This window comes from Passer domesticus, chromosome 11 (assembly GCF_036417665.1).
Source record: "Passer domesticus isolate bPasDom1 chromosome 11, bPasDom1.hap1, whole genome shotgun sequence".
Classification (NCBI taxonomy): domain Eukaryota; kingdom Metazoa; phylum Chordata; class Aves; order Passeriformes; family Passeridae; genus Passer; species Passer domesticus.
Genome location: NC_087484.1, coordinates 14,875,246 through 14,888,128, shown reverse-complemented (window position 1 = coordinate 14,888,128; position 12,883 = coordinate 14,875,246). Strand labels below are relative to the sequence as shown.

At 42.9% G+C, this 12,883-nt stretch overlaps 1 protein-coding gene and 1 long non-coding RNA gene across 4 annotated transcripts in view; both read right to left on the bottom strand.

The window, feature by feature from the left end:
- Nucleotides 1–5,557, bottom strand: part of DNER (delta/notch like EGF repeat containing) — a 111,342-nt gene extending 105,785 nt beyond the window's left edge. The window contains exon 1 of the mRNA XM_064385883.1: nt 5,179–5,557. Coding sequence (XP_064241953.1) covers nt 5,179–5,421 — 243 coding nt within the window. The 5' untranslated portion in view covers nt 5,422–5,557. The remainder of the gene's footprint in view (nt 1–5,178) is intronic.
- A 2,763-nt stretch (nt 5,558–8,320) lies between these two features.
- LOC135278419 (uncharacterized) lies at nt 8,321–10,303 on the bottom strand. 3 transcript variants are annotated; one of them, XR_010345928.1, is made up of 4 exons: nt 10,068–10,303; nt 9,750–9,832; nt 9,536–9,653; nt 8,321–8,819 (listed from the first exon to the last, which is right to left on the bottom strand). It is a non-coding gene; the product is annotated as an uncharacterized LOC135278419 (long non-coding RNA). The 3 variants fall into 3 exon arrangements; XR_010345926.1 differs by having other exon boundaries at nt 9,536–9,832; XR_010345927.1 differs by lacking the exon at nt 9,536–9,653 and having other exon boundaries at nt 9,708–9,832.
- Nucleotides 10,304–12,883: the final 2,580 nt, after the last annotated feature.

Below are 12,883 nucleotides of genomic sequence, written 5' to 3'. Positions count from 1 at the left end.
AGTGCTCAGGATTTTGGCCACTCAAGCCCAGAATCTCCAAGGATGAAGGACCTACAACTGTTTTAAATGCCTCTTCCAGTGATTGACCATCATCATTGCAAGGAATTTTTTCCTTAGATTTCTGGGACTTTCCCTACTACAACATGTGTGTTGCCTCTCCTTTCATTGATTACATCTGGGGAAAATCTTGCTCCTGTTCTCCATGACCACCCATTAGGTGGTTGAGAAGGGCACTTGGATCCCCCTTTGTCGCCTCCAAGTAAAACAAACTGAGCTCTCACAGCCTCTTCTCACACATCGTATATTCATCAGTGCAAATATTTAAATTCTGCATCCTGAAAGTACTGCAAGAGTGAGCAGAGCTAGCCAGCAGGAAACAACATGGTATCTCAAAACTCAGGCTAAAGGACATCCAAATAAAAGAAGAAAATTCGAGGGCATCTGCTAACTCTACATGTTACTGTTATTAAAGGTAAAAGAGCAAACAGAGTGGTCACGTCACAAAACATTTGAATCACAATAACCACATAATCTAAGTATATACCCTTCATTAATGAGTACAGAATGGGGAAAATAGCATTTTAAATATATTAGGGAATTCATTATAAATGTAAGGACTAGAGACCGTTCAGAAGGATGTCAGCGCTTAATAGAAAACAGGATCATGTGAGGAATTAATCAGGATACTGACACCAAGGTGATTTAGCAGTTAGATTAAAGGATGTCCTTTTACACAGCACTGTCCAGTGCAACCTGAAATAACCCGGCCAATGAAATTCATACTGCTCATGCTGAAGACCAGCGAGCCAAGAAACAACAATCCTTCTTCCTGCAGCAGTTTGCTACATCTGGATTTCTGCATTCAGCATTAAACACATTACTAGAAATCTATTGAGAAAAAAAATCAAAGAAAAAAGAAGCAAAAACCCAACACAAAATAAAAATACAAAAGCTGAGGTCAAAGGACAAAAAATCCTGAAATCTCTGCACTAAAGTCTACAAACATTCAAATACTATGATCAAAGACAAGAATAAATTCATCTGTCATTCAAAGGTACAAAACAAAAGGGAGGGAATGAAGAAGAGCAATCAGGCAGAAATTCAGGAGGGAAATAAAAAACAACTTTAGAAATGCTAAAAATAATTATAAGAACAAAATTTAAAATGTAATCTATTGTCCAGCTTTCATAATATCAGTTCCTTCCTTGACTTTTCTAAACTCAAGCTACATCCTTCTAGAATTCTGTTATAAATAAAATGTCCACAATTACATCTAAAAAATATTTTCTGTTCTAGGTGTGGAAATACAACCAGTAAACACAACAAATCATCCCCAAGACCAAAGAGATCTCTCTGCTGCTAAAAGACTAATTTGAACACTATCTCAAAAGTGCACTGCACCAGTGGCTACCACGTCACGCTCAGAAGTGGAACAGTCAGTCATCACTAATCAGGCTGGACAGAACTGCTGCAAAGTCAGAGTGCTGCTTCAGTATGCTTGGACACTACTTGTTTTCTAGTTTTCATTACTGACCGTCTATAAAATAACTAAAAATACATTAAAAAGCAGCAAATGAGAAAAAATTATCAACCAAAGGAGAGAGAAAAAAATTAAATTAAAAAACAAGCAAGTTAAGCAACTAAAGCAAAGCATGTATGACAGTATTTTCAAATACATTAATAATTTAATATTTCTTCATGTGATAGCCTTTTAACGAAATTACCACTAGCATGGGATCAAATAAACATCACGCAATTCAATGCAATTAGCTAAGTTCCAATTATGTATTTTTAAGCAAATTACCAAGTTGATCACAAAGGTTTTTAATTTCCTAACTACTTACTTTGTGCCTCATGTCTCCAAAATTATTTCATGAGGCACTAACACAAATTAATTTTTACATACAACTTTCTGGGTCAAAAATATTGAATATAGAATAATAATATTGAATAATATAGAATATTATTGAATTCTATACATCATTAAATATAACAGAGTAGTGATTACCTTAGTAATTTAAAAATAAATGTTGTTTTTAAAAGTAAAACACAAATAAAAATTTAAGGATTATAAAGTTAATGGAACTTTAGTATTTGTTAATGTCAGCTTATTTCATCAAATTCTCCCAGTGTAAACCTGAGAAATGGCCAATGTCAAATTCCCACAGAAAAAAGGCATTTGAATTCACTATAATTTTTTGTACAATTTCCTTGGGAATACATGTGATTTCTTTGCTCAGACAAAAGTTTAATATACTTCAACACAGTAAATCTATGTCTCCCTTACAGACTAGAAGTATTGTAAAGAAAAGCGGGGAAAAAAATTCAGAACCATGAAAATAAATGGAAGTAAATTAGAGCAATGTCCCACAAAGGGGGAGCAGACAATCCATAACAAAAAAAAAATCCTGAAATTTGCAAAACAAAGTATATTCAAACCACAATGTGAGATATAGACAAATGCATAATTCATGGGATGGATGCACTAGAAGGACCTGTAATTTCTGTTGTTAAATAAATAATGAGTTACTAAAGCAATTATAACGTGAAATCATGGAATTAGCTTGCCCCAGTAAAACACATCACTTGCTGATAGGAAAGCTCTGGACTTTTAGAAGTATCTCATGCGTACGTGATGCCAGTTTTATTACTTTCCCATGCCAGCACCAGCATCCACAGATGTATCAAAACCAGTTACAGTAAAATCTTCAGGGGTAAAACTGACATGCAGTCTCCAGGTTTGACTCTCAGCAATCTTTCTGCATTATCAACTTCACCATGCCCAGCTGACTCACAGGCACATTGAGAACATTCTGTCTTCATTCTAAAATCTCAACACATCTGAGCAGAATCATTGAAATGTTGCCTTCACTACAAGAAGCAACATGAAAGTAATTCTATGTTTTTAGGAAAGCTGGAGTCCCCAGAGAACTCCAGCTCCACCATAAATTCCAAAAATCCAAACTTACTTTCCATGATCTGAGTATTTAAATACAATAATTCCTATTCTTTCTTCCCTTCCTGGCATTTCCCTCTATGAGTCCAACTGTTCAGTAACAACTGCAGCATTAAGACAAAACCCCATATCTAGATATATCCCAGTGATACCTTAATTTAGCCAATAGTTTTCTCATAACCTGTAATGGTACATGAAAAAAAAAATCCTTACAGTTATTTTTAAATCATTATGGTTATTTACTGTCACTGAATTAGAAAACATGATCTTTCTTTGTGGAAGTTTAAGCTATTAGGCATCTGTTAAGCTCTGAAGTATCTGAATGACAGCAACACAAGAAGTAAGGCATTTATACAACACTTATTTATTCCCTATTTTGATAAAATGAGCAAAACCTCAAAGATGGGTGTACTGTGTTTATACTACATCTTTAAAAACCCCTGCCTGGTCTCCAGTTAAAGTTACATTTCAAAACCATATTAATTTTCCAGAACTACCTGGTATCCACACTCAAACTGCTGATGTGATAGCTAGAAGTGGCACTCATTTCTTTATCAGTATTCCTTGCAGGGGTCATTACTCACTGTTTTATAAAAAGAAACAAAATGTGTAACACCATAAGCCTCCTGCTATCAGCTAATAGAATGCATAACTGCTATGAAAACATTGCCTATGTCTTTTATTAGAAAAACAATTAAACCCAGATCCCCAGGCACAACACTTCACAGGAGGTGTGATGGCAGCAAGTGTTACATTTTACTAGGTCTTCAAAAGGGTCATTAATCTTTCAGTCATCGATCTCACACACTTAAGTCTAACAGCAACGTGCAGCAGCAAACACACAGCGCTCTCTTTCTCTCCTTGCAGAGATAGAAACACAGCAAACTCCTAAGACAGGATCTAAAATAGCCAAAGAGAAATCTATTTAATCCACTTTCATCTCTCCGATTTTACAGAATCTCATTAGTGTAAATATTTTCACTTTCATTGTTACATTGAACCAGCTGAGGCATTTCAAGGGAAGCAGAGAACTCTGTGCATAGCGCTCCTACTTTGCAATGACTCTTACACTTCACTACACATTAAGTCTTCAGTAAACGCATTATCCCTTTAATCTATTCAGCAGTATGGATCAGATACTACACGACAAAGGAACAAGAAAATAAAGTCTAAAACGCTGACTGAAATTACTTGAAGTCATTTGCTTCTATGTCAAATGCACTTACAAGCGAGAGCACTGACAAAGCCATGGTCATCAATCCACAGAGCCTTTTGTACACCACTGTCACAGAAAGTACCCTAGCATATACACACGCACGAAACAGCCCTCTGTGTACCTGCACCTGCTTTCCCTCATCTGGAGACAGACAAAAATGAGTGTTTGTGAATTTCTTCACGTGATAACAAAGATCCTTAATGCTAGAGACAAAAGAAAAGAAAAAAAGAAAGAGACTATTTCATGTTACAATAAATAAACTCAACTATTATATTACATTAGGTCTCAATATGACCAAGCACATTAGAAAGATATTGCTTACTGCTTCTCTGTATTTTAGATCATTATCCCTACTTTAAGCGTTCCAATCTTTCAGAATTCAAGATCAATTCAAAAGGCACCCAAAACGTGGGAGCGAGCACTCCTAGCCTATGAAAATGACTACTGGAGACACGATTTAAGGACTAGCATTCAGTGCAATAGAGCATCCGCTTCCAAGGACCATCCTTTTCACCTTCCAGTAAGTCAGTGTTAAATAACCTGCGAGGTCTGGCCGGCGGGGGGGCTGAACCACTGACATTAACCCGCAGGCACCGGCGGAGCTCAGCCCCGTCCTCCCGAGCCCCGGCCGAGCCCGAGCCCCAAGCCGCTCCGGCTGACGCCCGTGTCGCGGCTCTCGGCTCGGGAGCCAGCCCGCAGGGCCGGCAGCCCCTCGGGAAGCGCCGGGGCCCCGCAGCCCCGGGTGCCCGCGGCGGCCGGGAACGGAACCGGGGGGGAGCGGCCGAGCGGGGCGGGGGGGACGCGACAGCGCCCGCCGGGGACCGGGACCGGCCGGGCGGCAGGGCCGGCGCAGGGCAGCGGGAAGGGCGGGATGCGGAGCGGGGCAGGGGTGAGGCGGGAGCGGGGGGAACACGGGCTCTGTCCCCGCAGAGCGCGGGGACACCCAAGGGCAGGGACGGGCACAAGGACGCGCGGCGGGCGGGCGGCGCTGAGGCGCGTCCCTTACCTGGCAGGAGTCGCCGGTGACCCCCGGGGGGCAGGTGCAGCTGTAGCCCACCGGGGGCTGGGGCAGCACCAGCTGGAGGCGGCGGGGCGGCGGCAGCGGCGAGCAGGTGCCGTTGTTGCGGCAGGGCTGGCTGAGGCAGGGGTCCCGGCCGGGGGGCGCGGCGCTGGCCGGCGCGGGAAGGCAGGCGCGGCGCTCGGCCAGCGCGAGCAGCAGCAGCAGCAGGAGCGGGGCGGCTCGGGGCATGGCGGCGGGGCGTGCGGGTGCGGGCGCCGCTCCGCTGCTGGCGGCGGCAGGGAGGGAAGGAAGGAAGGAGGGATGGAGGGATGGAGGCAGCGGCCGCCCTGCTGCTCCCGGCCCGCGTTCCCCGGGCAACGGGCGGGCGGGGCCGCGCCGGGGCGGAGCCGCTGCCGCGCCGCCGCCTGGCCGCCGGGGGGCGCCGCCCGCCCGCAGCGCGCGGGCCCGCGGGACGGGCTGAGGGGTGGGGGGGGCCCGACAGCGGGGCCGGGACGGTGGGGCCGGGGCTGCAGAGACCCGCCGGGCCGGGGCTGCAGAGACCCGCCGGGCCGGGGCTGCAGAGACCCGCCGGGCCGGGGCTGCAGAGACCCGCCGGGCCGGGGCTGCAGGGACCCGCCGGGCCGGGGCTGCAGGGACCCGCCGGGCCGGGGCTGCAGGGACCCGCCGGGCCAGGCTGAGCCCGGGCGGAGCGGACCGCGCCGCGCCCCCGCCCCATGCCCCGGGCGGGGCGGCGGCCGGGCTGTGCCGAGCAGCCGGGGCCCGGGGAGCTGGCGCTGAGCGGGAGCAGCGCGTTCCTGAAGGGCCCGCGGGGCTGCCCGGCCTCCAGGGACGAGGCAGAGGAGCCGCGGACGGGCGGCAAGGGACACCCCTGCCTAAGAGCGGCTCACCGTTTGCTGCTTGTTCACTTTTCACAAGTGAAATTCACTGATGGTTACTTTGAAGTTCTGTTGAGACCGAAGCAGGGTCAGATGAAAAGCATAAACACTAACCCTATCATTTCTCATACTGCAAGGAACCTGTATGTTTTCTCAAGTGAGGGTACCTACGGCTGGTTTTTAAAAATCGATTTTTATTTTACCAGTCTTCTGGGGATTTTCCCACTACCTCTTACTAGAACTAAGGTACAAGATCTGTAAATCAGCCAACAGAGAGCAGAAAGATAACCCCTGTTCTTTGGCCTTCTATTCATTTACTTCTGCAAAAGTGAAGTATTTGAATTTCTCGTAACTAACGACTTCTCACATCCCTATCACAGGGTACAGGAGGATTCCCGCCCACAATATCCACTAAGTTTCACACAATGTATGGCCAAAAGCTCTGTTAGGAGCAGAAATGATGCTAACTGAACTGAAAATTCGTCAGGGTCTCAAGCAGCTTCACCACGATATTCTGTCCCTACAGCCTGTCTGTGCTCCTCCATCCCAGTTCCTCAGGGGCTGTCTGTGCTGCTCCGTGCCCCCCATTCCTCAGGGGCTGTCTGTGCTGCTCCCTGCCCCATCCCAGTTCCTCAGGCTCTGTCTGTGCTGCTCCCTGCCCTATCCCAGTTCCTCAGGCTCTGTCTGTGCTGCTCCCTGCCCTATCCCAGTTCCTCAGGGTCTGTCTGTGCTGCTCCCTGCCCCGTTCTCAGGCTCTGTCTGTGCTGCTCCGTGCCCCAGCCCCGCTCCTGGCAGCGCGTTCGGTGCCGCTCCGGCTCCCTCTGCTGCCTCCGCTCCGCTCGAGCCGACTCCATTCACATTCGACAGGATTTGTTCTTGATAAGTCCACAGAGGCTGCTGCTTGTCTCCCTGTTATCTTCCAAGCGCTCCGAAATAACTTGTGTATATCCCAGGTTGCTGTGGGATTTGCTGTTAAAGCAGCTGGGCTGTAATTCTCTCTGTCCTCCTTCTCAACAGGGTTTGTCCTTTTGCAGTCTCATAGGACTTCACCTTTCCTATCATCTTGTCAAAGATACTTGTTAATAACAAGCTTTGGCCAGCTCTCTAAAAATTTTATAGAACAAGTCATCAAAGTCAGACAATCTGAAAGAATGTTCTCCCCTCGAACGTGACCCATCTCTCTGCTCCAGCTCTGCTCCTGGCTGATGCTAATTGTGTTGAGCTGCTGACTGATCTTCCTGACAAAGAGGATGGCTGAACAGTCAGTCATGCAGTGACCCTATATTCCAGTTGTTCCTGTACCCCCAAATGTTCAATAATTGTGGTCTGTAGCTGAGGTTTTTTGGGAGTAAGGCATTTTAGATAAGCATTGGAAAACATGGTTTCAGGACTGACAGCTACACTAGACAATGAATCCTGTTGGTGGAGTAGCCTGGTATTTGCAGAAAATAACAACCTGAAATATAAGCTGGTCAGCAATGCAGCTGACCAGGCAGGACACAGCACAGTGCTCTGAGTCAGACTGTACATGCCTTCATCACAGTTTTCTTAGCTTTTCACAGAATATATAAGGAATGTTTACATTATCTCATATGGAAATATTTAGCCTTACAACAGAAGATATTATGCTTACCTAATTAGTTATTTTTTTGAAATGCTATTTCTTTTTATACATATTAATGTTCCAATGTGCATAGTTTAAGTAATTTTGTACCCAGGTTTCCATAAACAAATTGCTAATCTTAGTATTCAATAAGGATTCAAGCTGTCTCCCTCATTTACACTTGCTAGGATTTGAATTGTATTACCAACCTAATAGCTTATTAGTGTGGCTTAGATAAGCTACATTACAGCTTAACTATTTATTTTGATGGAGAAGTACTCATCCTCTAGTGGCTTGAAGGAGATTTTGCAGAGATTTTTTTTTCCTGTTCTGATTAAATATTTAGTAACCAAAAAAACCTTCTCTTATTTGCTAAAAGAAAGACACATGCTTTAAATGTCTCCCATGACAACAATGATCTATTTTCTAAATATTAACTCCTTTAAAACTGCTAATTATTTCTTGCATTTTTCTTTACTAGCATAGAAGTTAATTTGTATAACAAAGTTACTGTGTTGAGCCTTTTCTGAACAGTGTCTGGACTGTGATTCTTTTGTTGCTTGTTTTGGGTCAACTGGAATTGACATACTAACATTTTCCTCATGCCTCCCTCAGCTTGTGCCTGCTTTACAGCATCTCAGGAGTTTCAGTTCCAAATTACACAAGGACTGGGACCTTAATGTCACTTGAGAAATTTCAGAAGGGCCCCACTCATGCAACTGAAGTAATTTTTTTTTAAATTGCCCATTGTCCTCCCAGTCCCATTCTGAATAGCAGGCAAAATTAAAGCTATATCCCCTGGAAAATAATTGCTGTAATCACAGAAATTGTTACTGTTAAAAGTTGTGTTTCATAAGCTTTAAATGCATTTATTTAAAATGTTTGCTGCATGTTTTTTAATTTTCTTTTTTCAACCACATGGGGTTTACTGAAATAGAAACTATTCATTTAACTTTAAATGACCCATACTTCAATTTATCAAAATATTGGAGTATAAATTTAAACACATCAGTGGCCCACAGAATTCAGTAAGAATATTCACCTTGGAAGGAATGTGCTCAGGTGTTTCACATTGGAACTTATTTTGTCTCTCCTTCCTGGGTTTGTGAGGGCAGTTTTTAACCATAGGAGAAAGGTAGTTTAAGGCTCTGAACCGAAACAGAAAATTTAAATTACATTATTTACTGCTGTAGTTGGGTGAGGGGAAAATACTGCTTTATTTCTGTGTGCACATGAATAATTGCTATTTTTCTTCTCTCCTGGCACACACCTTGCTCCCTGACAATGTATGGGGATTTATCTGCTTTTCTACCCGGCTCTTTCATTTACATTTATTTTAGCTTGCTCCCCTTTATTAAGCTGTAAGAAAATTGCATGTTTTCTTCTTTTTGTTTGCTAACTTTGCAGTAAGAAATGGTGATAATCCTGCTGATTTGTGTGCCACTGTGTGTGTTGTTATTCAATGTCTGCTGGGCAGGGAGCTGGTACCAGTAGGGAGGTGTTGACACAAGAATATCAAGAGCTGCCAGCCCAGGTGGAGAAATATTCTTCATTGTGGGAACCATAAATTCCTGAGAGCCATAAACTGTGCTTAAAGACAAAATCCATGGAGCAGAAGTTAAACTCTTCTATCAGGGAGCACAAAGCCACCGTGCTGTGAAAATTCATGGCGTGTGTTTTATCAGTGGCAGCATTTCCCACATCTTCACCTGTTTGCTTGGTTCAAACGTGGGTTTTATTTATTTTTAGAACAATGAGATAAAATATACACAGTACAGATATTTCACAAACAGACCAACTCTCAGATATCTAAGAAAGCTCTTTCTCTGAGGGTTAACAGAGATTTTCTCAATGGCTATCTCACCTTTCACCAGAAAGCTGTACACGTCCTTTGAACACAGGCGCTCTTCAGCCAAGGTGTGTTTTTTATCCTCTTATAGTGCTTTTTATCACCATTTTGTGTGACACCACAGCAAATATTTCTGTACATCATAAAAGGAGAAAATTATCATAGGAAAAAACTGATCTGGACCTACCTCTAAGCAAACTGCATCGGGTAGAATTCTGCATGTTTATACCAGGCTTGAATTCACTTGTTTGGAAAGTCTCTCACAAAACAGATGCTGCAGCTAACACAAGTACAGCTTAAGGTCTTTAAATCCTATGATGTAGATACAACAAAGTAATTAAGAATGTATGGGGTTTGCCATTTACAATCTTCTGCTCTTTTCTTAAGCTGTGACCTAGACTTTCAATTAATGATCTGATGCAACTACAACTTCAGTAGAGATAAAGAAAATAATACATAAGTATCATTCATACAGACAGTAATTTTTAGTTAATGAAGCAGAGTAAGTGCAAAGCACAGGAATAGAATTAATTAATGTCAGAATTACCTTAAATCTTCATCCTAGAATTTATAGAGATGTTTCAGTAATTCAAGTGTTGTGCTTAATATGGCAGCAATCAGAAGAAGTATTTGACCGTAAGAACTTCAAGGAAGCAAGATATCTGAAGAAGAGCTATATTTATATCCAGCAATTAAATCACTTTTTATTTCTATGAATTTCAAGGTGTGCATGGCAGAGGATGTGACATCTGTGTTCTGGTTGACTGGAAACCTTACACATTAGGAGCTGTAAAAAGGAAAAATAAAATGCCAATAGACACCTGACCCTAGCTCTTTGTTCGCTCCCCAAAAAACAAACAAACAAAAAACCCACAAAAGATCATTTACTGACAGGTTTTAAGGCTAAATGCTTCTTTTGTTATTCTTCCTGAGCAGTAAACAAAAAGGTGATGCTTTAGTTTGGTTGGTAGACACAAAAGAACAGTACATGAAATTCTCAAGGGGCAGCCAGCAGTAAAAAATACTCCGAATAAAGAACTGCTTTTATTGCTTTAATTTCAGCACAAAATTTCCCAGAAAATACAAAACTGAATTTATATGTTGTAATTTTTTCTTTCATTCAATTATTCTTTCAAATTTTTTCAGGTATTCATTTGAAGTCTTTCAAGTTATTATTGCTCTGTGATATCAACCTCACTAGAGTTGAAACTCACAATAAAATATCACTTTTTTGTTATCTGTTCTTTTACAATACTTCATAATCAGTAGACTATGGCTCAGTCTGGGCTTATCTTTTCAGTTTCATTCTCTCCTTTAGCATTTATTTCAAAAAGATATCACAGAATCACAATATGGTTTGGGTGGGAAGGGGCCTTAAAGATCATTTAGTCCCAACCCCTGCCATGGGCAGGGACACCTTTCCCTAGTCCAGACCTCCATCCTGCCTGTCCTTGAACAGTTCTGAGGCTGGGATAGGCACATTTTCTCTGGACAGCCTGTTTCTGTGCCTCACCACCATCACAGAAAAGAATTTCTGCAGTATCTAATCTAAACCTACTCTCTTTCAGTTTGAATCCATACACATCCTTGTCAAAAATCCCTCTCCCCCTCTCTTCTGGGCTCCCTTCAGGTACTGGAATGCCACAATTAGGTCAGACCAAAGCTCTCTCTTTTCAGGCTAAACAAAGCAAATTGTCTCAGCCTTTCCTTGTAACAGAAGTTGGTGAGCTCCTCTGGCCTTGCTCCATCAGGTCCCTGTCCTGCCTGTGCTGGAGCCCAGAGCTGGATGCAGGGCCCCGAGGGGCAGAGCCCCTCCCTGCCCTGCTGCCCAGGGGGCTCTGGGTGCAGCCAGGGCACGTTTGGCTCTCTGGACCGAGTGCCCTGGGCAGGGCATGTGCAGCCTCTCACACACAGCACCTTCTCAGCAGGGCTGCTCTCAATCCCTTCATCCTCAGCCTGGACTGGTACTGGGATTTGCCCTGACCCAGGTGCAGCACCTGGCACTTGCTCTTAGTAAGTGGTGTATGCACCTATTTTAGTAAATGTGGATCCACAAAATATCTTGACTCCTTTAAAGGATGGATGTTCAGGCTCACAGTTAACTGAGTGCTGATCATGACTCACCATCTCCTCACTCCTCTTCTGAGGTGAGGAAGTGCTTTACCCCAATTTTACAGCTCAAGCTTCAGATCCTAAACAATTTAGACTTAACCAACAAGCTGGATTCTTGCCTCACAGCTACAGAGGGGCTGGTAAGTACAAAACTCATCCTAAAGCTCTGAACTACTGGTTTACACAATGCTGAACCTTGCTAGAGAAAATAATCAGGTTCTAATTTCTGTAAAAATTAAGAATAAATATTATATGTTTATAGGAAAACAATGAAGCCAGTATGACTTCATTGTCATGAAAAAGAGTGCTACTGTGCACAACATGGTCTTAACATCAACCCAAGTTTAGGGAAAAGCAGACTGGACAGATGCAAGGTATCAGTGGTGTTTGCAGAGGCAGTGGATGTGTGCTGGCATTCCACACAGGCCACAGCCAGAGTTAATGACAGCCTGTTAGAAACTCTATCCACTGTTTCTTAAAACCTTTTCAAAACAAAATGGTAATGTTGTAAGACAGTTCTGGGCCAGTTTTCATGAGGCCTCCCACATAAAGAACCTCTTCTTAATTTTATATTCAGACTAGAAATATGCATAAATTACAGTATCCAGTCTTTATTTGAAGACAACAAGTGATGAAGACCGAGGTATATTTTTCTCAGGAATCATAATTTTAATCTGAATTATTCTAGTTTTCAGTCACCAGATCTGATTTTACTTTTTCCTCCTCACAGATTAAGGAGCTACATGCTACTAAAATAATTAGCATAGCATTTTTGCTTTGTAGGTGATTCTACATTAAGATTAAGCCATTTTTAACATGCTTTTAGATGAGCTAATAATTTTGTGGTCACTCTTATTAAGACTAGTGTGCTATAGCTTGCATAGACATATAATGGCAGTAAAAGCTGAATCTTGACCACTTCCCTTTGTGTAACCACTGCAATTGCAGTTATCTCCCACTAACAGTTACTGGTTTCTGAGGAATCAGGTTGAATGTTTAGCTTATGTGAGCTTGTAAAGATTTTATAGGGAATAGGCCAAAAATTACATGTGCTTTTCCTTGTACTGTAAAAATCTTCAGAAAGAAATGCCAGAGTGTGGAACACAAAATAGAAAGATCCTTAATCTGTGCCTTAGTACTGAAATCATTCAGTCTTTTACATCATCAGACAAAAAGCAATGCAAGATTCATCAAACCTCAAATCAAAAACCTTAGAAAGTGACTTTAATATTCCAAACTGGCTGGCAGATA